Source organism: Leucoraja erinacea, chromosome 25 (genome assembly GCF_028641065.1).
Source record: "Leucoraja erinacea ecotype New England chromosome 25, Leri_hhj_1, whole genome shotgun sequence".
Lineage (NCBI taxonomy): Eukaryota > Metazoa > Chordata > Chondrichthyes > Rajiformes > Rajidae > Leucoraja > Leucoraja erinaceus.
The window spans coordinates 21,270,921-21,293,791 of record NC_073401.1 but is presented as its reverse complement, the minus strand read 5'-3'; the positions used below and the strand labels follow the sequence as shown (position 1 = coordinate 21,293,791).

At 45.7% G+C, this 22,871-nt stretch overlaps 2 protein-coding genes across 2 annotated transcripts in view; both read left to right on the top strand.

Moving 5' to 3' along the window:
* rsph14 (radial spoke head 14 homolog) overlaps positions 1 to 18,908 on the top strand; it is a 275,923-nt gene extending 257,015 nt beyond the window's left edge. Inside the window, exons 4-6 of the mRNA XM_055656007.1 lie at positions 10,997 to 11,222; positions 12,574 to 12,710; positions 18,044 to 18,908. Of these exons, the coding sequence (XP_055511982.1) occupies positions 10,997 to 11,222; positions 12,574 to 12,710; positions 18,044 to 18,282 (602 nt within the window). The 3' untranslated portion in view covers positions 18,283 to 18,908. The remainder of the gene's footprint in view (positions 1 to 10,996; positions 11,223 to 12,573; positions 12,711 to 18,043) is intronic.
* Positions 1 to 22,871, top strand: part of mycbp (MYC binding protein) — a 217,074-nt gene that overhangs the window by 139,216 nt on the left and 54,987 nt on the right. The window lies entirely within an intron of this gene.

Genomic DNA, 22,871 nt, shown 5'->3' with positions numbered 1-22,871 from the left:
TCTCAATCAGCTACATCCCAATCAGATTGCACAAATGTTGACTGCTGTAAAATGTATATTTGCCAAGTGGTGATGGAGCTACTGAGATAAGTGTTTCTGGGGAATCAGAATCTTATTATTGCAAAAATTGGGCAATTGAGCTTTGTCCTTGGCAGTGACAGAGCCTGTCCCAGAGGAGGAATTAAGGAATTACTAAAATAAAAAGTGAATAATGCAGCACTGTTTTTTTTTTAAATGCAGAAGATCTGTTTCTGCGGAAATGTGGCACGTCCGTGTATTCTCTATGTACATGCCAGATGGCTCAGGTAACACATGCAACACTTACATCTCCTTGATGAAAGGAAACGGAAATATTAAATAATGAGCTCCTTCCACAGTGTGCCACTCGCCAACAGAAGAACGTTGGCAACACCACAGAAGGCATTTGCAACTTGCAAAGCTCCATCTTATGGCAGCCTCTTGAGTCTCTCCAACTGCACTTCTCCTTGATATTCAAATGTAAATTTCGGAACCAGAGAGGATGTTGGGATACTTGACAATGTGGACACTGCTAAATGTTTCCTGAACATTAACTTTGTTGTCTGGATGCTTCAGTGGAGAATTAGACATAGCTAAGTCACAAGGCCAGATGCTTTATTATTATTATTATTTATTATTATTATCGCTGAAAACTTTAGCAACACAGCGGTGCTGGTTTCCAGCGGGCATGGTGACGGACGCACCACATATCGCTGCCCTCCATGCAGCTGGCAAGCTCCGCTTTTGTCTCTGCACATGCGTCTTCCTTTAAACGTCTTCAGCATCATCTTGATCGGCCGTCCCGGGTCACGTCTTCCATGGGTGGGTTCCCACGGCACCACCTTGTCAGTTGGCATTTCTGGGCAGCAATGACAGTGACCAGCGAGCCTCATCCTTCTCCACCTGATCTTCTTGGTCAGAGGTGGAGTCTCCCCATGTAGTCCCACCAACTGACATTTTGAACTTTTCTGAGTATTTGGGTATAGGTACCATCGAGAGACTTGGTCAGTGCTCGAGTGAGAGTCCACGCCTCACACACGTACAATAATATGGTCTCTACAGTTGAATGGAAGCGTCTCAGTTTGAGACCCTTAGACATCCGAGACGTCCAGATTTTCCCCATGTTATTGAGGGCTTTCCATGCAAGTCCTTTCCGGACCTTGATGGCATTCTCCGAGCTCTGCATCCTTGCTCCCAAGTCCTCCACTTTCTTGAGAGATGCTGAGCGCCTGCAATAGCCGAAATATAGATACAGTTGAACCACAATGACTGAAAAAGGGGGCTGCAAAGGGTCGATTGGCTAATGAGTTGCTATGTGGTTCCCCACTTTCCTTGATCACCTCCTTGGACAAAGATAGCCACTGCACCAAGACACAAGCCAGAGGGAATCACACCTTAAAGAACAAGACAATTAAATTGAATCTTGAATCTTGAAGACAGTCTCATCCGCAGGACAATGGCACACTGATCCAGGAAGCGGGCAGTCACATCTCCGGAAGTTAGATACAAAATGATGCCGTAACTCAGTGGGTCAGGCAGCATCTCTGGATAGAAGGAATAGGCGATGTTTCGGGTCGAGACTCATCTTCAGACTGAAAGTCAGGCGAAAGGGGAATGAGAGATATAGACGGCGATATAGAGAGATATAGAACAAAGAAATGAATGATGTGCAAAAAAGTAACCTTGATCAAGGAAGCTGTCCATTGTTAGCCGTGGGCTTAGTGAAAACAGGTTATACAGACAATGACTTCCTACATACCAGTCACATCTCCAATACTATTGAGGATATTCCTCTCAAATTGAAAATAGTCTCCCCATTAGGAACTGCACGGCCACCCCTCCAGGTTAGTGGCACACTATGCCAGAGAGAATATCAACACTGTTCAAGAAGACAGCCTCCTCTGCAGGTAGAAAGCACTCACTGTTTTGGAGAAAAAGCAGCTATTCGAGAGTGAAAACAGAATCTAGTTTAGTTTTGTTTCATTTCGTTTAGTTTAGAGATACAACGTGGAAACAGGCCCTTCGGCCCACCAAGTCTGTGCTGGCCAACGATCACCTGTATTATCCTACACAATTTTACAGAAGCCAATTAATCTATAAACCTGCTCATCTTTGGAATATGGGAGGAAACAGAAGCACCCCGAGAAAACCTATGCATACATTTCTGACTGCATGATCACGGCACAAGTACCATTGGAAAGCATGCCATTGATATCAAATCTTTCCATGGGACCTATACCCTGTTTTAGCAAAATGTATTGTATAAATGAGCTCTTAGCAGTATTTAATTCTTGTATGTAGTCTTCGATAACTCTCTGACAGGTCTTCGGATGCATTGAAAGTACCATCAAAATTAATGCCCATTGAAAAGGCAGCTGATTGTCAGAGGGAGTGCTTGTGCAAGCTCTGATCACCTCAGGAACATTATGCCTTGTGAAACTACGTAGATGCAGACTGTGACATCAGCTGTTCAGAAGGGGACTGAAATTCATGAGTTATCCTGTGACCTTCTGCTGAATCTGCAACAGTGAATTAGTACAATTGCAGGGAGAAGAGACAAGGAAGACAACGTGGACAGGATTCTTTTCTTGCGTGAAACGTTAATTTCAAACATAAAAGAAATCCCGTCCACATTTTCCTTCCCTTTTGCATGCTCTGCTTTTTTTTTAAAAAGGTCCAAGATGCTATTTAATAAAAATGAACATAATGCCTGCAAATATAACAACTGTTGGACTGAAGGGTGAACTCGCAGTGTGTCTATAGAGCATTTTCACAATGTCAGGAGGTCTCACATTCAATGAATTGGCACCATTTCTAAACGTGGCAGCCAATTTGCACACACACGGCAACATTGCCCTGGCGCTGATAGACGGGGAAGTATTGGCTCTGGATCAATTCTCTCGGAATCGATAGCGTGAATGCACAGATTCTTTTAACCAGAGTAGGAGAATCACGAACAAGAGGACATAGGCTTAAGGTGAGAGGGGAAAGATTTCATAGGAAGCTGAGCGCCAACTTTTACAAGGTTGCAGCCGGAGCCCCTTGCGTGTATGTCAGGGCATTTTTGACCAAGCACATTGGGTAACTTCATTGTGTCTCAGTTTAAAAACTGCAGTAAGTAGACCAAGAAGAATGCTCAAGATAGACAAAAAAGCTGGAGTAACTCAGCGGGTCAGACGGCATCTCTGGAGAAAAGGAATAGGTGACGTTTCGGATTGCGATCCCCCAGCCCTATCAGAAGGGGGGACAACGAGTGCCATTTGGCATGGGCCTCATGCCTGTCCGCTTCAAAGGGATCTTGATTTGGGGGCCTCTAAAATTGAAATTGGCCTGGGCCTCAGTTCATCTATGAGAGGGCCTGGCGACCCTTCTTCAGACTCAGCCAGCTCGACTCGGCCTCTGGCACAGAGGATGTCCTGTGGATTCGGAGGTGTCACATGAGAACCCCAAAGCTCTTCCACAAATGGGCCGGAAGGAACATGACAGGACATGCAGCAGTGGATTGTGAGGTGGTCTGGTGGTAAGCACATGGAAACACAGAAACAGAAACATCGAAAATAGGTACAGGAGAAGGCCATTCGGCCCTTCGAGCCAGCACCGCCATTCAATATGATCATGGCTGATCATCCTAAATCAGTGCCCCGTTCCTGCTTTCTCCCCATATCCCTTAATTCCTTTCGCCCTAAGAGCTATATCTAACTCTCTCTTGAATACATCTAGTGAATTGACCTCCACTGCCTTCTGTGGTAGAGAGTTCCACAGATTCGCAACTCTCTGGGTGACAAATGCTTTTCCTCATCACAGTCCTTACGCCGAGCCAGCATGTGCGTTCATGGACTGGGAGTCCCCAGAGCCATCCACTATGAGCTGCCCTGGGCCAGACATTCCCAGGAGCCGGTGGGGATGCTACACTTCAGGGAGGCGTTGGCATCCGGATGAGGCAAGAGTCCACTGCCACCTACTGGAGATGAGTATATGTAGTCTTGTTGTCACCTTCTCCAGCTAACAATGATCGATTCTACATTTTCCTTGAGCTTTGTCCCCTTTGATCTCTTGTTTTCACACCTAACACTTCCATATCTCTCATTCCCCTCTCCCCTGACTCTCAGTCTGAAGGAGGGTCTCGACCCAAAATGTCAACCGTTCCTTCTTGCCAGAGATGCTGCCTGTCCCGCTGAGTTACTCCAGCATTTGTGTCTATCTTCATTCTATGTACCGTGTAGGTTTGGTTCAGGCATGCTGCATCTCTTGGTGAAATAACATCTCAACACTCAAAGCCAAGGATGATTGATTTGGCAAGATGTTGATGCTGAGGAGAAAGACAAACAAGAAAATAATGGATTTTTTTGAAATGGCTACTCGTTCAATAAAATACAAACTACCGATGGAAGGTCATCAGGCCAAAAGGTTGATTCTTCTCTTTCCATGGAGGCACCAAACATGCTGAGTACCTCCAGCATGCTCTGTTTTTACTGTAGATTTGCAACGTCTGCGGCATTCTCCTTTCCTAACACTGTTTTAAGAAGATAGACACAAAAAGCTGGAGTAACTCAGCGGGACAGGCAGCATCTCTGGAGAGAAGGAATGGATGATGTTTCAGGTTGAGACCCTTCTTGTTTTAAGTCTGACAGATCCTACTCGCCTGGAACAGTTTCAAAATGCTTTATGAAATCTTTAGTTGTAATAATATGCTTCCAAGCACGACTTCAAACATCAACGCTTTACAAATTCAGAAGCTCCCGGGACCATAACTTATACCTTATTGCGGCAATTCTCGCTGCTAATCTGAATGTGGTGCGAAGACTGTTTCCCATGGCAACAAACAGTCCTCCCATCATGACGAGAAAGAAGGTGCTTGTTTCTCCGGCTCCTGTTATGTTTAATTGCCGTCTCTGTTTCCATCCTCATTCCTCAGCCATATCACGGACATATGCTGCTTACCGAAGGAGGGGGCGTGTTGTGGAGAAGGTCAGCCAACACTCATCGCTGAGAGGGAGCTCTGAAATCAAAAAAAGTCCCATCTCACATCCTACACTATTTGATCTGCACTGTGTGGGCAACAGTAATTTCCTGTCATTCAATTTGCCTCTGAGACTAGGGTGTTTATTTTTTCACAACCAGTCTGGAATAATGTTTTAATTGATAGATTTTCTCATTCTTGCACAGCTCACCAGCCTTGTTTAGTGAGGGAACCTCTTGGTTAATTTTTTTTTTAATTTAAAAATATACATTATTCGAGAAATAAATATATCCAATACATGATCCTTACAAGACTCCATCCAACATTCTCAGAGGCTATACATACATTCAAAACTGTTTACACAAATTACACCAAGTTATCCCCCACCCTTGCCACTCATGTGGCCCACTGGCATGGAATCCCTTCCCTTATTTTTGGAGGGGCGTCTCCACCACGCCCTGCCCCCCATGTCCAGCAGCGGACAGACCCTAGACTGTGGTCCTCCCCCACCGAGCCTTGGCGTTGGCTGCGCCAAGCTTCAGTGTCCCCAAGCTTAATGAAGCAATGCGTTCATCAGACCTGCTTTGGTTTGTGGATCAGCCTTGGCTTGCTAGTCGTAGTTGGGATATCAGGATCATCCTTGTTCCATGGCTCGTAGACAGGATATCGATATTCTTTTCTCCATATATGTTGTCTGACCCATTGAGTTACTCCAGCTGTTTGTGCCTATCAATATTCTTTGTACCCTTCCATATCTCGTTTCCCTCTCCCCTGACTCTCAGTCTGAAGAAGGGTCTCGACCCGAAACGTCACCCATTCCTTCTGTCCAGAGATGCTGCCTGTCCCGCTGAGTTACTCCAACATTTTTGTATCTGTGTACCAATATTAATACCTCCGTGTCTCCAGGCTAGGGGGAGGAGAAACTCTTTGGAAGCCTGGCTCTGTGAGAAAAAACACTTTATCTCACAGAGAGTTGTGAGTCTGTGGAATTCTCTGCCTCAGAGGGTGGTGGAGTTCTCTGGATACTTTGAAGAGAGAGCTAGATAGGGCTCTTAAAGATAGCGGAGTCAGGCAGATATGGGGAGAAGGCAGGAACGGGGTACTGATTGGGGATGATCAGCCATGATCACATTGAATGGCGGTGCTGGCTCGAAGGGCCGAATGGCCTATTATCTATTGCCTCTTCTCACTGTTGCTCGGTGACCTGCTGGAAAGTGGGAATGTGTGTGACTATTGGGAAATGATGTGTTAACATCTATCTGAGATAACTTTAATGATGGAACAACCAACGACACCAAACGGCTGCAAATAATTCATGGAGGATGTTGGGTTGCCAACTATATCCCGTGACTGCAGCAAGCAAGGAGCAATGCTCGAGGTTCTGGAGCTGATTCTGGCTGGGTGCTGGGGGCTGGCAGCTCCCTTTTGCAGAGGAAGGCAGACAGGACGGAGAGTCAGTCACAGCCAGATCACCTGGATTGGTTTTGACAACTGAACTAATGGTTTGTCATGGCATGTGAGTGCAGCAAACTAACAACCTCAGGCACTAGTGCCATTTCCCCTGACGTTCTGCTGACTCAGGCAGTGGTCCAGCCGTTCGTTGGCTCTGGCAAGGGAGCATTAAAGAAACGCTAATGCGGTTCGAAACCACAGCATGGGTTCGCTGTTTTGCAGTTCGAGGGATCGTGAAACTGGTGCCTTTAAAGCAATGCTCGTGATTTAAAAGAACAGGCCTTGGTGATCATCATGACCAGGTTAATTTCTCGTCAGTTTCGGGTTGCGGTAACCACCACGGGCTTCCTCAACTAACTGCCCCCCCCCCCCCCCCCCACCATCAGGAGAATGGACTTTTCATTAAACTTCAGTGCAAGAAACAACATGACTCATTCACAGCTTTCTTGCAGGACCATATGATTAGTTTTGCAGTCAACATTGTTTAAGAAACTGCAAGTCTGAATGCACGTTTTCAAAGGCCTTTGTTTAAATTTAATGTTCCTACCGAAACCTTTTTCTCATGAAGGTCACTTTGTGTTTCTGTAGTGTTTTCGCATGTTGTATCTCAACATGCTGAAGAGATGGAGGGTGAGTTTCATCTTTTAGGGAATGTGTTCATTTTCTTCAAGGTGTCCGCCAATGCGATCCTTAGAATCAACCAAAGCGGTGCCGACCAGAAGACAAGAGAGTGGCACAAGATAAGCCCCTCAAAGTGCCACAACTGCTGCTGACTTGGAGGAGAACACCTATATTTTCTACTTCATTTAATTCTCTGTCCCCCCCCCCCCAGCTAATTCAACATTATTTAACAAGATTCAAACAAGAGGACATGACTTCAGAATTAAGGGACAGAAGTTTAGGGGTAATATGAGGGGGAACTTCTTTACTCAGAGAGTGGTAGCAGTGTGGAATGAACTTCCAGTGGAAGTGGTGGAGGCAGGTTCATTGGTATAATTTAAAAATAAATTGGATAGGCATATGGATGAGAAGGGAATGGAGGGTTATGGTATGAGTGCAGGTGGGACTAAGGGGAAAAAAAAATTTGTTCGGCACGGACTTGTAGGGCCGAGATGGCCTGTTTCCGTGCTGTAATTGTTATATGGTTATATGGTTATAAGATCTGCTGCTGATGCTGGATTTTTGCTCCCTGTGATCTGTTTGGCCCAGTACGCAGCTGATGTTTCATCAGCACTTATTCCAGTATTCCTTCATTGGCAATCTCCCACTGGGGATGACTGACAGTGTTTGCCTACCATATCAGCTTTGGAAAAAAACAGAATGTATTCTTGTGCTCTCAAGGTGCAAGCCGGACTTTGAACTCAAGGGGAAACTATTAACGGCTCGACTTCATTTCGTACAAAAGGGAGATACGGTCTGTGGCGTGTGGTCTGGGCAAATGGTGAAATGGTGAAATGGTGTACATTAATGAAATTAAATAGGACAACTAATAAGTATGTGACCACTATTTCCACAGCCTTCAGCAATGGAGATCAGGCCTTGGGAATTGTCGGTTTTCATTGCCGTTAATGTCTCCAGCACCATATCTTACATATATTAATTTCCTTTGGTTCTTTGCCTCACTTAAATTCTTAGATTGCTGATGTTTCTCAGAAGTTACTTAAATCCCATTCAATGTAGACAGCGAAAAAGCATCAGTTTAGTAGTTTTGTTGTTCCGCCTCTTCCCTAATCATCACTGTGAATTTTCTCCTTTCTGACTTCATTCATCTCTTTCATTTCTGTCCACTTTTCTGTTCCTTGATCGTTCGTTTTGCTCTCCACATCAATTTGTATGTCCATTTTCACCCACCTCCTCTTTGGACATTGTACCCAGTTTAAATGTGCCCATGGAATGGATGGTGAAACGCAGCTCATTCACACAACGTGGAAATTAAACCCACGACGCCTGTTGGTGTTACACTGCGTGGGGCGATGGCAAGGTTAAAGACCACCGGTCTTGAGTCTTCAATCTTCAAGGTTCGATGGCCAGTGAGGGTGAAATATCATGATATTGGGCCTCATACAGTTGGTGTTGATACATCAAATGGGGAGTTTGGAAAATTGCAGAGATTGTCAGCTGCACCTTGGACTCTCGGAGTAAGGTAGCGCCTTAATCACTGACCTTGGTTTAGAAATCCACAGTAACTTTAGTCACCAGAATCTGATGAACAATTTGAGCTGAAGTACTGCTGTTTGTGGTAGAGGATTCTGAGGTAAATATTTGAAAGCCAATTATTTTTGCCTGTTGGCGATTTAGAGTCACAATTTAATTACTTCACTCGTCTTCTTCTTTCATGTGGCGTGCACAGCCTAAAGTTGTTGGACAACTTGTTCTATTTGATCTTCTGTTTGTGCACGTGGAGTTGATTGCATTAGGGCGGACCGCGTGAAGGTTGCAATCTTCCACCCCATTACTTCACTCTCAGGGCAGCAAATAACCATTTGATAGATGGATTGAGGCTCTCAAATCCACCAACCTGACAAATAGCCAAGAGGTTTGCTAGCAGAATTTTGTTCCAATGCGCCCACGAGAGGCCTACAGGCATATCCCCTATGGATTTTCCATCATGTGTGTGATTCATGGATATCTTAGGTTTAGAAGACCAGATCTGATGTACTCTAGATCACATGTATTCCAGGTCAGCCTTCATATTTATCTTTTTTCCCCTCTGAAACAGCCTGGAAAGTTCATTCCAGTTTCCTCTGTGCTAACGTTTGATTTGACCCACAAACATCACTCTCTACTGTTCAGGATGTCTGGCCTAAATGTATCAAACTCCAACATATTATTGAAGATTGACTCAGAAAGCTGGAGTAACTCAGCGGGTCAGGTAGCATCTCTGGAGAAAAGGAATAGGTGACGTTTCAGATCAAGACCTTCAGACTGAAAAAGGGTCTAAAGAAAGGTCTTGACCCGAAACATCACCTATTCTTTTTCTCCAGAGATGCTGCCTTACCCGCTGGGTTCCAACAGTTTTTTGTGTCTATCTTCGGTTTAAACCAGCATCTGTGGTTCCTACCTACGTATCCTCCTCAAACATATTATCGCTGTTCAACTAAATTCAATGGAGAGCATCAATTAAATAAGCTACCTCTCTTTAAAATCTTTCTTTTTCTGAACCGTTCAAACCCAGATTCTTTAACACAAGTCTTCATTTGCCTCTTTCCCCTGTTCCTGGGTTTTCTGCTCTTGGATTCTGTCAAGAACCATTCCAGGTGTTCCAGATGTGCCTACATCGGTGCCTTCTGCAGACTCATTGTCGGTGGGCTATCTCAGAGCCGCCCCAACTTCACCCGTTTAACTTTGTTGCAGGAGCCGACAAGAGTTGCACCTCCCTATGAATGAATGGAGGAGAAATGCCGTGGAGATTCCTCCCCATTATGAGATTCAATGTTTTCAGATAGAGTCATAAAGTCATACAGCCCTTTGGCCCAACTTGCCCCATCAAAACTAGTCCCACCTGCCTGCGTTTGGCTCATATCCCTTTATACCCACGCTATCCATGTACTTGTCTAAATGTTTCTTAAATGTTGTGGTAGTACCTGCCTCAACTATCTCCTCCGGCAACTTGTTCCATAAAAGTTGCCCCTCAGGTTCATATTAAATCTTTCCACCTTCACCTTCAAGATGTACATCATGACATTCAATAGCCTTCCCCTGCCATTGCTGAATTCTGCTGTATTAGTTCCATCTGCCAGTGCTTATTCTGCTGTTTTCAGCCTCGGGATTCATAATCATATTTTCCCCTTCACCAGACCTTTGTGTACTTCAATTAAATATTTGACCCTTGTCTACCCAGGTATTCCTGGTGCCTTCCTGTTCAAAGCAATATGATGTGTTAAGGTAAATATTTGCAAGAACAGTAGTTTGGGCTTCAGTAATCTGGGACACTGATGAATTAAACCTGATTACCTCTCATTATCTCCTGCCTTGCTGAAGTTATTCTACTCCATGGTGCAGCTGATATACTTGCTGCCTCCCAAGTTGCAATCCTCTCAGTTGATCGTTCTACCCAGAGTCATGGCTGCAGCACAGGGTGCTACAGAGGGTTAAGTGTTGAATATGTCTGCAGCAATTAAACCCCCAGTGCTTTACCTCCTGATCTGCATTGTACTGCACTTGCTGAGGTATCTATGTGAAGGTACCCTAACTGCAGAAAGAATGTTTCCCCAAATACTTACCACTGGATCTGTGATTATGATTGTGAACATTGCCATATCCTGCACCCCCTCCTCCACCCACTTCTGTTTTGACCCATAGGACAGAACAATTATTAATTATTAACAATAATTAGGAAGCAATTAGACAGGTATGTAGATAGAACAGGTTTAAATGGATTTGGGCCAAAACGCAGGCTAGTGGGACCAGTGTAGATGGGACATGTTGGTCGGTGTGGGCAAGTTGGGCCTGTTTCAATACTGTATCATCACTCTATGACTATTGTATGTGAACCGATGAAATGCAGCCTTCTTACTAAGTTGATTGCAATGCCTGCTAAGTGCATGCCCTCTCTTTCTCCCACAGGTGCAGCTGCAATAGTGAACAATGGATTGGTCCCCTTGCTAATTGAGAAATTGAACTCAGAGCTTGATGAGATTCAGGAGCTGATATTGAAGACCCTGCACTACTGTTTACTGGTGGACACCAAGCAAGCGTTGGATGCCTCGGGTGTTAGTGTGTTTAAGTCCAAGCTCTTTCACAGTTCTGACGCCATCAGAAGCCTGGCTGCACAAGCACTGATGAACATCAGGTGAGGTTCCAGCCGAGATATTACTCGACATGCAATAGCAGTGTTTAGTTTAGTTGATGATGATGATGATGATACTTTATATGTGGGTACAGTCAAATCTGATAAAATCATACAGCGGAACTCACTTAGACAGTACACAAAGACTCGCCACATTTCGGCCGTCGACAAAGTTACAAAATGTTCATCAAACAATTTTATCTTCTTCTCAACGGCTTCTCCTTTGTTCACGGTGGCCCCCCACTGGGTACCCTTTTGTTCTTGACGGCCCACCAGTGGGTTGCTCACAGTAGTCCACCTCTCTCTCGTGGGCGTGGGTCCCCCTGCGCTCCCTAGTTTAGAGACACAGTGCAGAAACAGGCCCTTTGGCCCATCTAGTCCATGATCACCCATGCACTGGTTCTATCCTACACACGAGGGGCGATTTACAGAAGCCAATTAAGCTACAAACCTTCACATCTTTGGAATGTGAGTGGAAACCGGAGTACACATAGATAACCCATCCGGTCACAGGGAGAACATTCCTCCACACTTCCATCGCCATCTTTTAAAGGTGTATAAAATCATGAGAGTAATAGATGGGTTAGATGCACAGATTCCTTGCCCAGTGCAGGGGAATCGAGAACCAGAGAACATAGGTTTAAGGCGAAGGGGAAAAGATTTTATTTGTTCTTCCCGTGACCGCATGGGTTTTCTCTGAGATCTTCGGTTTCCTCCCACACTCGAAAGACGTACAGGTGTGTAGGTTAATTGGCTTGGTATAAATGTAAATTGTCCCTAGTGTGTGTAGAATAGCGATAATGTGCGGGGATCGCTGGTCGGTGCGGACTCGGTGGGCCAAAGGGCCTGTTTCTGCGCTGGATCTCTAAACTAGACATAATACCAGAAAACCTTGCCCCCTGCTTTCTGCCGTGTTGGGCCATTCTGCAATCATTGAATCTGCAATCAGATTCAACTAACAAAGATTCCCATCAACTACTCAGGCCACGGTACAATGTGGTGTGCCACTAAACAGTGATATCGGGGCCCCTACTGCGTGTGAAGCCAGTGACAGTGTTAATTGGCGATTGTGTTTAGGTATGGCAATACTCTACTGGACTGTATGTCAGAAAATAATTGCACTGGGAGTTTACACAGTGACAATAAAGAACCATTGAACCACAGAATTGCACAGGTTTCCCAGCCTGCATATAGCTGCACACATTTAGAACTCTGCCATCACTGCCCCTGGATTTAGAGGCAATGGTTACTTGGTTTTGTAACCCAACGTAACCCAAGTTTTTGGTGTGAAATGGAGTAACAGGTTGATTTTGCTGGACTCGGGCAGTGATTTGCCGTTTCTCTTTACATTCAGTGCGCCTTTGGAAGGGAAGGAGAAAATGTGCGAGGAGGATGTAATTCTAGTGCTGGTGGATCTGCTCAGTGACCCAAACCCCAAGGTCAGGGGGGCAGCAGCGGGAGCACTGATGTTTGCCACCATCACCACCCAAGGTCAGTGACCAACAACCAGCTTTATTCCATCCTTATTGTGCTATTTTGTACATCGTATATACAGAGCTATTTTCCTTTTCAAGACTACAATTCTCTGCCAATATCTTTAAGCCTGCGTTAGCCAATTTCTGCCGCTTGTACTAAGAAAGAATTGCAATTGCTGCTTTAAACCAGGCACTGGTTGATTGCCGGCCAAACCGAACCGACCACACCAAAGCCACTCGCCAATAAACACCTAAGGGCGGCACAGTGGTGTAGCGGTAGAGTTGCTGCCTTAGAGATCCAGGGACCCGGGTTTGATCCTGACTACGGGCGCTGTCTATACAGAGTCTGTATGTTCTGCCTGTGACTGCGTGGGTTTTCTCCGGGATCTCCAGTTTCCTCCCGCACTCCAAAGACATACAGGTTTGTAGACAATTGTAAATTGTCCCTACTGTGTGTAGGATAGCGTTAGCGTACAGGGATAGCTGGTCAGCACGACTCAGTGGGCCGAAGGGCCTGTTGCTGCACTGTATCTCTAAACTAAACTAAACTAAAAGACATTTGAACATAGAAGTTAGCACACTACAGCCCAACCCACAAATGTTAAATGCTTGCCAGAAATAATCAGCAGGTCAGGCAGTGATTTGTCGGAGGAGAAACAATTAGCATCTTAGGAACCCTTCGTCAGAACTGTGAAAGAGAGAAAAACAAGTTAATTTTAGGAGAAGATAGGGTGTGAAGAACACAGAGAATGTCTCGGATAGTTTGAGGTGAGCTGGGTTAATGTGGGCACTGACCTGCACATTAGTTTTATTTGTCTATGTTATGTGTTGTAAAAGGTGAGACTGTGGGACTGCCCAGCAGGCCAGAGGATGCAGTAGAACAAGGGAATGACAGGCAGGATGGGTCAGTTGGGAAACGGGAAGAAAAAACAGGCCGTGTGTGTCGGAAGGGACTGCAGATGTTGGTTGACAGCAAAGGTGGACACAAAAAGCAGGTGTAACTCAGCGGGTCAGGCAGCATCTATAGGAAAAAAGAATAGGCAAAGTTTCAGGTCGAGACCCTTCCTCAGTCTGAAGAAGGGTCTCAACACAAAACGTCACCTATTCCTTTTCTCCAGAGATGCTACCTGACCCGCTGGGTTGCTACCGCTTTTTGTGCCTATCTTCAGAAAAAAACAGCAAGTTAGCTAAGGTTGGGGAATTCAATACTGGAAAACTTCACCATGCAAGACAGAAGGTGAGGTGGGGCCCATGCTGTGTGGGGCCTCAGTGTAACAGTGCAAGGCAGAGGCTGGAACATCGACTGACTGACGTTTTCCAGCATCTGTAGTTTGTTGATTCTCTTTAAAAACGCACCTTTCTTTTCTTTCCCTGAAAACCGTATTTATTTACATATTGAATCATTTGATAATATTAAAAAAAAGCTTTGAAATACCTTTACTAATGAAAGTTCACTACTGCTTGGTGCTTGATGTTACATCCCTGACTCGGGCATTAACCCTTTAATCCTGAATAAATTGAAAGTCGCTGTGCTCATGACTCCATGTTCAATCCTTCCAGTTCAAAGGTTGTTGTAGCTGGAACGAGGCGGTGTTCACACAACACTGTGGGCAGTTGTATCTGAAGCACACTGTCTCACTGAGCGCAGCTAAGGCAGGCCACCATGTTTGAAGCAAACCTCTACCATACTGTCCGTCTCATGGCAGACTGTTAAAGATGGTGCAACATGTTGCCAGGCAACCAGTCTGAAGAAGCAAAGCATCCTAATCCCGACGATAGACATTAAATGTTGGAGTAACTCAGCGGGACAGGCAGCATCTCGGGAGAGAAGGAATGGGTGACGTCTCGGCTCGAGACCCTTCTTCAGATGGGTCCCGACCACCTCCATCACTGGCAAGTGCACAGTTTGATAACAGACCTTAGCCTTGGGAATGTGGGTGTTGAATGGGCACAAGGTACAGATGTACTGTTACAGCCCCCATTGGTGCCAAGCCCACAAGGACTGTGAGTTGAGTCCAGGATGGGGCTTGGTGCCTCTACGAAAGAGACTTACTGCTTTCATTTCCACTGAAATCGACAAATATCAATGGGGCTGCGTCGATGTGGACCAGGGTGGGCGATGCCAGCTGGATGCCAATCTACAAAGTCCACCTTGCGGACCACTCCGCAAACCTCCAATGAGGTTAGATGTGGGCGAGGGCAGTCTGCCCACCCCAGTAGCAGATTAACCACAGAACTCCCTCCCTCGAGTAACCTCCTGCCATAACCTGGCTTTGTTTCAAACCTGAGACCGGTAACAAGGGCTGGAGTTGAATAGAGCCCAAGGGTAACTACTGCAAGCAGGGACGTGATCAATTAGCTGGAGGATCCATTTTGGGGAGTCAAAGCAGTAAGTGATGGATGTGCGCTAGCGCTGGGCTCATTGTGGTGTGTGGCAGCTGTAGTATTGATGGAGCGCATGGTAGAAGCATTATAATTGCACTTGGGTATCCAGTTCTGCCATCAACAGGCAGTATTACTGACAAATTGGGTGCACACAGCACATTGTTGGTGGCGTGATTCATCGATCTGGCTTTGCACATTTGTAGCTTTGTCTCATTATGCAGTTGCTTGGATGATAATTAACCCTCTAGACCGAACAAAAGTATAAAATATTTAAGAATGCTGCATCAACCAGGATTAAAGTATTCTAGCATGTGGCTGTGAGTGGCAACTACTGAAGCACTTGAAATTATTTCAAATGATATTTCGAGAGTGTATGTTCTCTCTTCCCCGGAAACCATCGATTCTTTGTTTAAATGCATTCTGCCAGAGCAGTGGTTAACTCTTGTGTAAATTTTCTCTGTTAGTTCTGCTCCATTTTTGATTTATTTTCTTCGAAATATTTGGCATGAATCAGGGGTCAGTTTCACACTCACCACTTGGATGTTTGATGCTAAGGGTAGGATTAAACTGTGAAGAGGTGGTAAATGTATCATTAATCCTTGTGCCTTTGGTATAGACCAGAATGCGCGTAAGTGTCCTGGTGCAGCTCATTACCAGGATAGTCTCATCCATCTGTACTCTTCATTACATTGGTCGCTAAGCACTCATTGAAAAAATGCTCTCCTTACTGCAGCCCAAAGGAGCCGAGTGATTCGAGTCTGTCCCATAACAACCACCCTTTCACCTGAATACAACGGCACTCGAAGATAGCTTCAATGCAAATATGCGCCACGGTGGTGCAGCTAAAGTAACCGCAACCTCACAGCTCCAGTAACCTGCGTACAATGCTGACTACAGTTGCTGTCCATGTGGAGTTTGCCTGTTCTATCTGTAACCACCGGGTGCTCCGGTGTCCTCCCCCATCCCAAAGACATGTGGATCGGTAGGATGATTGGCCGTTGTAAATTGCCCTCGTGTGAAGGTGAGTGGTAGAATAGGCTACAGGGAAAATTAGCAGGGGAATGGGATTACTCCGTGAGCCAGCAGAGACTAGATGGGCCGAAAGGGAAAGGATTGTTGGAACTCGCTGACTTCCTTCTGCCCTTTTTTTTGCATGTTGGTGCATGAGCTCTATGTTGAAGGGGTGAACCAGCGAGGGTTCTAACACAGGTCCAGGATATGCAGTGAATCCTTCAATGTCATTGGAGTTCAGTCCACTGATACCATGAAGAATAGAAAAATCACAGGAAGCTATTTAGCTCCACAGATCCGTGCCACTTGAAGAACAGCCACCCAGACCCAAGTAGAACTTACTTTCCCACAGAACCATCTCATCAGATCATTTTCCGATCTGTCTGAATTTCTTTTAATTTGAGCATCTTGTGGTAATGTCCACTGTCTCCCTTCTACAGGCGATGTATTCAACTCGGATTCAATTGCGAGTCATTCACCCAGCCACAATCACTTCATTACAGAGAGCACAGGGCGGATATCGGTGGGCACTTAAAGCTAAAATAATGTCCTAGAGTAGACTTTAGAGATACAGTGCGGAAACAGGCCCTTCGGCCCACCGAGCCCGTGCCGACCAGCGCACACTAGCACTAACCTAAACACTAGGAACAATTTACATTTAAAGAAGGCAATTTAACCTACAAATGTGTACATCACAATGGACCACAGACAACTGGATCTTTCCCCTCCCACTGTTTCCCGCCAGGCCTGTGGAAATACCTTTAAGCCTGGCAACAACTAGGTCAATCAATCTTCAGGCTCATCAACACTCTCCCAGGGACAGAGGTAGTCAGCCAAGAGTGTTTAAATAGGGTCTCGTGTCTCAGATTGTCTTCATTCTGTGATTTCTCTCAATGGCGTCCCCTCTTAAATCATTAGAATGCAGGAAAAGGACAGCAAAGATGGCCCTGACATTATGAGCTCCTTTGCGCTGTGAACTTTGCAACGTGAAAATACCAGTCAATCATTCTGCCCTTGAGTTTATTCTGCCATTTATTTAAATCGTACTTCAACCCGTCGACCCATTCTTGACCCCCTACCTTTGAACCCGTTCCCAACCAAATATCTATTGATTACACTCAAACCTGCAGCAGGGAACATATTGTACTTCCTGTATCTGGAAACTTTGATGTGAAATCACTCGTGACACAAGGTGGGTTGATGTGCAAGGATGGAGGTCAAAGCTGGTCTCTGCGTGTGGACCAAATCCACAGAATGGTTTGTAATTCCATCTGGATTTAAAGGCCTTTCTGAGGAATTCCTGGAGGATGGTATTGATGAGATAAAGGTCCTTCTATAGATGAGAAAGTGGTGCAACAGGATGGTTTTGGAAATTCCTGCGGTATCAAACAAGAGGGAGTGTACTTTCCACTGCCGGTTGATCACACAATGGTGGACACTTTTTGTACTTCTAACACCAAAATAAACCACTGACAAGGGCAAATCAAAGGGCCAGTTATCTAACTTAGATTAGAGTTTAGAGATACAGTGTGGAAACAGGACCTTCAGTCCACCGAGTCCACGGGGACAAGAGATCGCCATACACTAGAAATATCGTACACACTAGGGACAATTTACTATTTTTACTAAAGCCAATGAATCTACAAACCTCTCCGTCTTTGGAGTATGGGAGGAAACCGGAGCACCCGGAGAAAACCCATGCAGGTCATGGGGAGAAAGTACAGACAGCACCGGTAGTCAGGATCAAACCCGGGTCTCTGGTGCTGTAAGGCAGCAACTCTACCGGGTATCTAATGCAGTGCCACCGAGATGCCCTTGGGTGTTCTGAGGTGTTTATCGGTGATTGGCTTTGGTGTGGTCGGTTCAGTTTGGCCGGCAATAAACCAGAGCCTGTGTGTCACACACACAGAGGGCATGAGCACCTGTAACGGGGATTGTGTTGTGTCTTATCAGGAAAATACAAAGCACTGGAGGCTGACATCATCCCACCCTTACTCATCCTGGTGAATGATCCAGTCAGCAAGGTGCGACTGAATGCCATTAAAACAATCACCACCATGTCAGAAGCTCCTGCAGGAAGAAGAGCGCTCCTGGACCACCTGCCGCTCTTTGAGAGCAAGGCCCAGGACCCCAGTGAGGCCGTCAGAAAGGCCATCAGGATCGCCATCGAAGTCATCACCTGGAAACCCTAGCTGGGTTACAGCACACAAACGCACCAAACGTCTCCAAAGCCCCACAACTCTCATTCCCTCCATGGATTACGATTTACACCTTGTATTGCCAATTGGTTCACATTTGTACATCCTGATTTGTTTGTTTCACCTCTTGCCCTGGATCCACCCCACTTGCCTTCTCACCTCCCTGCTGCTCTGTCATGGTGCCTGCAAGTTTGTTTCAACACGTCTGGAAGGGTGAAGGTTGTGGGAATCCATAATCTTGTTGCCATTTCGAATTTTGACAATCAGTAGTTGCCAGCTTGATTTTGTAGTTGATTCCAGATTGCCAAACTGATTCAATTGCCAAATCCAGATTGATTCAATTGCCATGATTGATTCAATTGTCAAATATCAACCGTATTAATATTCAATAATTACACTTTAAAATTAAGCTCTCATAATTCTTCTTATTCTGCTCATTCTTCTTGATTTATCTTTACTTCCATGTCCCTTTGTGCCTATGTCATGTTCTCCTTCTCTTGTCAGGGATCTGTGCACTCTGTAATAAGCAGTGACTACAGTATAACTATGTTCTGTGCAGTTATTCGGCTTTCAGTAGGTCGGGCACAGTTTGTTGAGAGGAAATAAACTGCAAATATCACAGGATTAATATGTGTAATTTTCTTAATTAAGTTATTATTGCTTCAATCAAATTGGTTGAAATTTGTGTGGATTTTATTTATAAAGTTTACTTACTGACCAGCTACATTTATGGCAAATTGATAATTTACTGATTTGCAACATCAAAACTAAAAGCTTCTGTGGCATTAACTTACCTACACAGCGAAAGTTATTGAACCAGTCAAATACAGCCCCCAAGTTAGCACAAAGTTTCCTGTGCCAGGAGGTCTTGGATTTAGGTGATCCCAAGCAAAGCAGAAGAAAAGGGAAATACATCTTAATATCCTAACATTAGTCTCTACCCGAGACTGCGAGCTCCTTGATGGTGAAATCCGCAGGCCGCGGTTGGAGCGTCGATCCCAGGCAAGGGATCGCAGGCTCCGATGGCCCAAAGTGGGCTCAAAGTCAGTCTCGAGCAAGGCCGCCAGCTCCATGATGTTAGGCCGCAGAGCAACTGAGGATACGATCCGAAAAACAATTGCATCTCCGGCAAGGTAAGAGATTGCGAAGAAAGGTTCCTCGACCCCCCCCCCCCCCCCCCCCCCCCACCCCCCCACACAAAACACAACGGAGAACATTAACACAAACTTTTAAAAACACACTAAAAATAACAAAAAAGACAAAGCTGCCATCATCGTCAGCTGCTTATAGTAAGAGAAATAATACCTGGCCATCAAAATTGACCTGGGTGAATCCAGTAAAATCATACTATACCTGAGTACAATCACGCCGTACACATGGGGAGAAGAATGAATAACCAGAGTGAAAATGGTCCTTGATTATGCCGGTTGCTTGCTGCCATGTTTGACCAGTTAACGACAGCAGCAGGCCTCCCGTCAACCTTATTCATGAACCAGTTGGGTTTTTACAACAATCTGTTGCTTTTGGATCAGCACTGAAATTAGCAATGTTTATGTCCCTAATTGATCTCATTGACTTTGGGTTTCTGAATTTCCATGAATGGATTTGAAATGTTTTTGGACCACAGATTGCTGATCTAGTGACGACAGTAGCCAACTCTATAAACACAAACCCTGTATTACAGCAGGGTTATCGGTTCCCAAAACACCATCTGTATTGAGATTATTTGTAACACAAACCCACAGGGAGGCACGATGGCGCAGCGGTAGAGCTGCTGCCTTACAGCACCAGAGTCCCGGGTTCGTTTCTGACTATGTGTGCTTGTCTGTACGGAGTTTGTACGTTCTCCCCATGACCTGATAGATTTTCTCAGAGATCTTTGGTATCCACCCACATTCCAAAGACGTACAGGTTTGTAGGTTAAATGGCTTGGTATAAATGTATAAAATGTAAAATTGTTCCTAGTGTGTGTAGAGTAGTGTTCATGTGCGGGGATCGTTGGTCGGTGCAGACTTGTTGGGCCGAAGGGCCTGTTTCAGTGCTGTATCTATATACCCTATACTCTCTATACTAAACTAAACTGAACATCTATACGTGTCAAGGAACTGAAAATACAATAGAGATCGTGATGCCGTGCCTTTCCCCCAGCCCTGGGTCTTGCTCATCCACGGCGGAGCTGGGAAACCCGTCCGCAGGGGGCAAACTACCAAGCCCTGCCCTGCTTGCCCCCGAGGGCCAGAGAGCAGGGTGAAGAGATTCAAGATGGCGGCAGCGGCAAATGCAAGGAAACCAAGGGTCGGTATATGGAACCGGGGTCTTACCTCCCACGGCCTCAAAGCGCTCTGGATGTTACGAGGTCAGCTGCGGAAGGCGCCCCCGGGACACAGAGACTGAACGGTGGCCGGGTGAGGCGAGGGACGATGGTACGCTGGCCGATGTGCAGATCCAGGTCGAGGCAACGCCGGAGTGGGCCGCTGGAGGCCCAACTGGATCGGGCTCCACTCCAAAGAGATCGATCATGCGAACCAGACGCAACCTGCAGCGTCACGGAGTCGGGGACGACACCAACAGCTTGGCCAGGCCGACCCTGCAATGCCACCAGGACAACAGGCCTTCATGGCCAGGTTAAGAACTTTGTACTTACAACAACTTGGACTTGACAAGGGTGCCAAAACCTGGCGACTTTTGTATACTATCTCAGTGTATTGTCTTATATACTGGTAGTTAATCTAATATTTGTAATGGTCAATTAATTTGACAACCCGCATGTCTTTCCGGTGTGGGAGGACCAGAGCACCTGAAGGTAAGTCACAGGGAGAATGTCCAAACTCCACACAGACAGCTCTGGAAGTCAAGATTGAACCCGGGTTGCTGGAGCTATAAGGAAGCAGCTCTAGCAACTGCACAGCTCTTTTCTAGGAGGTCTTGAACAAAGTGAAGAACCAAATTCAATTAACCTTTCTCCCAATGTAGGTACAATTTCATGAGTGTTGTAGATAATGCAGAATCCACCAGTCCGGGAGCCTTTACTTATATCTGAACCCATGCCAATTCTAATGCTGAGTAGTCAGTTTTGACTCATTGCCATCTATTACAGCTCAAGAGCCTTCCTTACAGCTCGGTGGCCTTCCTTCCCCGAAGGAAGCCATCTCATGCGTTCAGAGTCACCATTACTGCCACTGGTCCTTTGCGTCAGGTTGTTTAATTAAACTATGTTGAAATTCAGACGTGCTTCTTGGCATCCAGCTTTTGGATGAATTGCATGCTAATTGAGGCACTGTGCTACCAATCTTGACGGGGAGAGAGCCAATGCAATTCACAGCTACCATCTGTCAGGGTGGCCAAGCCTGGCTACATGAAATCGAACAGTGAGACTCTTGGATAGAGTGGATGTGGAGAAGATATTTCCACTACTGGGAAAGTCTAGGACGAGAGGTCATTGCCTCAGAATTAAAGGACCTTCCATTAGGAAGGAGAAGAGAAGGATTTCCTTTAGTCAGTGGGTGGTGAATCTGTGGAATTCTTTGTCACAGAAGGCTGTGGAGGCCAAGTCAATGGGTATTTTTAAAGCAGATAGATGGATTCTTGATTAGTATGGGTGTCGGGGGTTATGGGGAGACGGCAGGAGAATGGGGTTAGGATGGAGAGATAGATCAGCCATGATTGAATGGAGGAGTAGACTTGATGGGCCGAATGGCCTAATTCTGCTCCTATCAGTTATGGAACGAGTCAGACGGTGGAGATGTATGGGCAAGAGGTTGCTGTGGGATGATGGATTACCTGCCATGTTTGGCCTTTTGACTACACACTTCCTGGATAAAAAACGACAAAATAACTGAATAGAAATGGGATAGGCGGTACAGTGACTCCGCAACAAAGCTACTGCCTTACAGCGCCAGAGACTCGGGTTTGAATCTGACCACGGGTGCTTCTCTGTAGGGAGTTTGTACATTCTCCCCGTGACCTGCGCGGGTTTTCTCCGAGATCTTTGGTTTCCCCCCCCACACTCCAATGACCCCTGATTTGTAGGTGAATTAGCTTGGTGTAAAAAACAATTGTCCCTAGTGTGTGTAGGGCAGTGTTAATGTGCGGGGATCGCTGGCCGGTGTGGACACTGAAGACCGAAGGGCCTGTTTCCACGTTATACCTCTCAACTAAACTAAAACTTAAGTAAAATTACTGGTAACAAACAAAGCAGGAAGAAGTGGCCTGTGGTTATTATAAGGCTACATAGTCATTGAAGGCTAATGTATGATTATATCTGTGAATCATAGAGAAAGGACAGTGGCAGGTTTTTACTTGTCCACCTTTGCTAATGTAACCCAGACCATTTAGCACCATTTAGATTATTAGAACATTTCAAGTCACACCAGTTTAAGGTGAAGGGGGAATCCGAGGGGTAACAAAGTATGGTGGGTGTATGGAACACGTGCACGAGGAGGGGGTTGACGCACCGTTTAAGGAACATTTATGCAGGTACTTGGATAGGACAGGTTTGGAGGGATAAGGTCCAAATGCAGACAGGTGGGACCCGTGTAGATGGGACATGTTGGTAGATGCGGGCAAGTTGGGCCGAAGTGCCT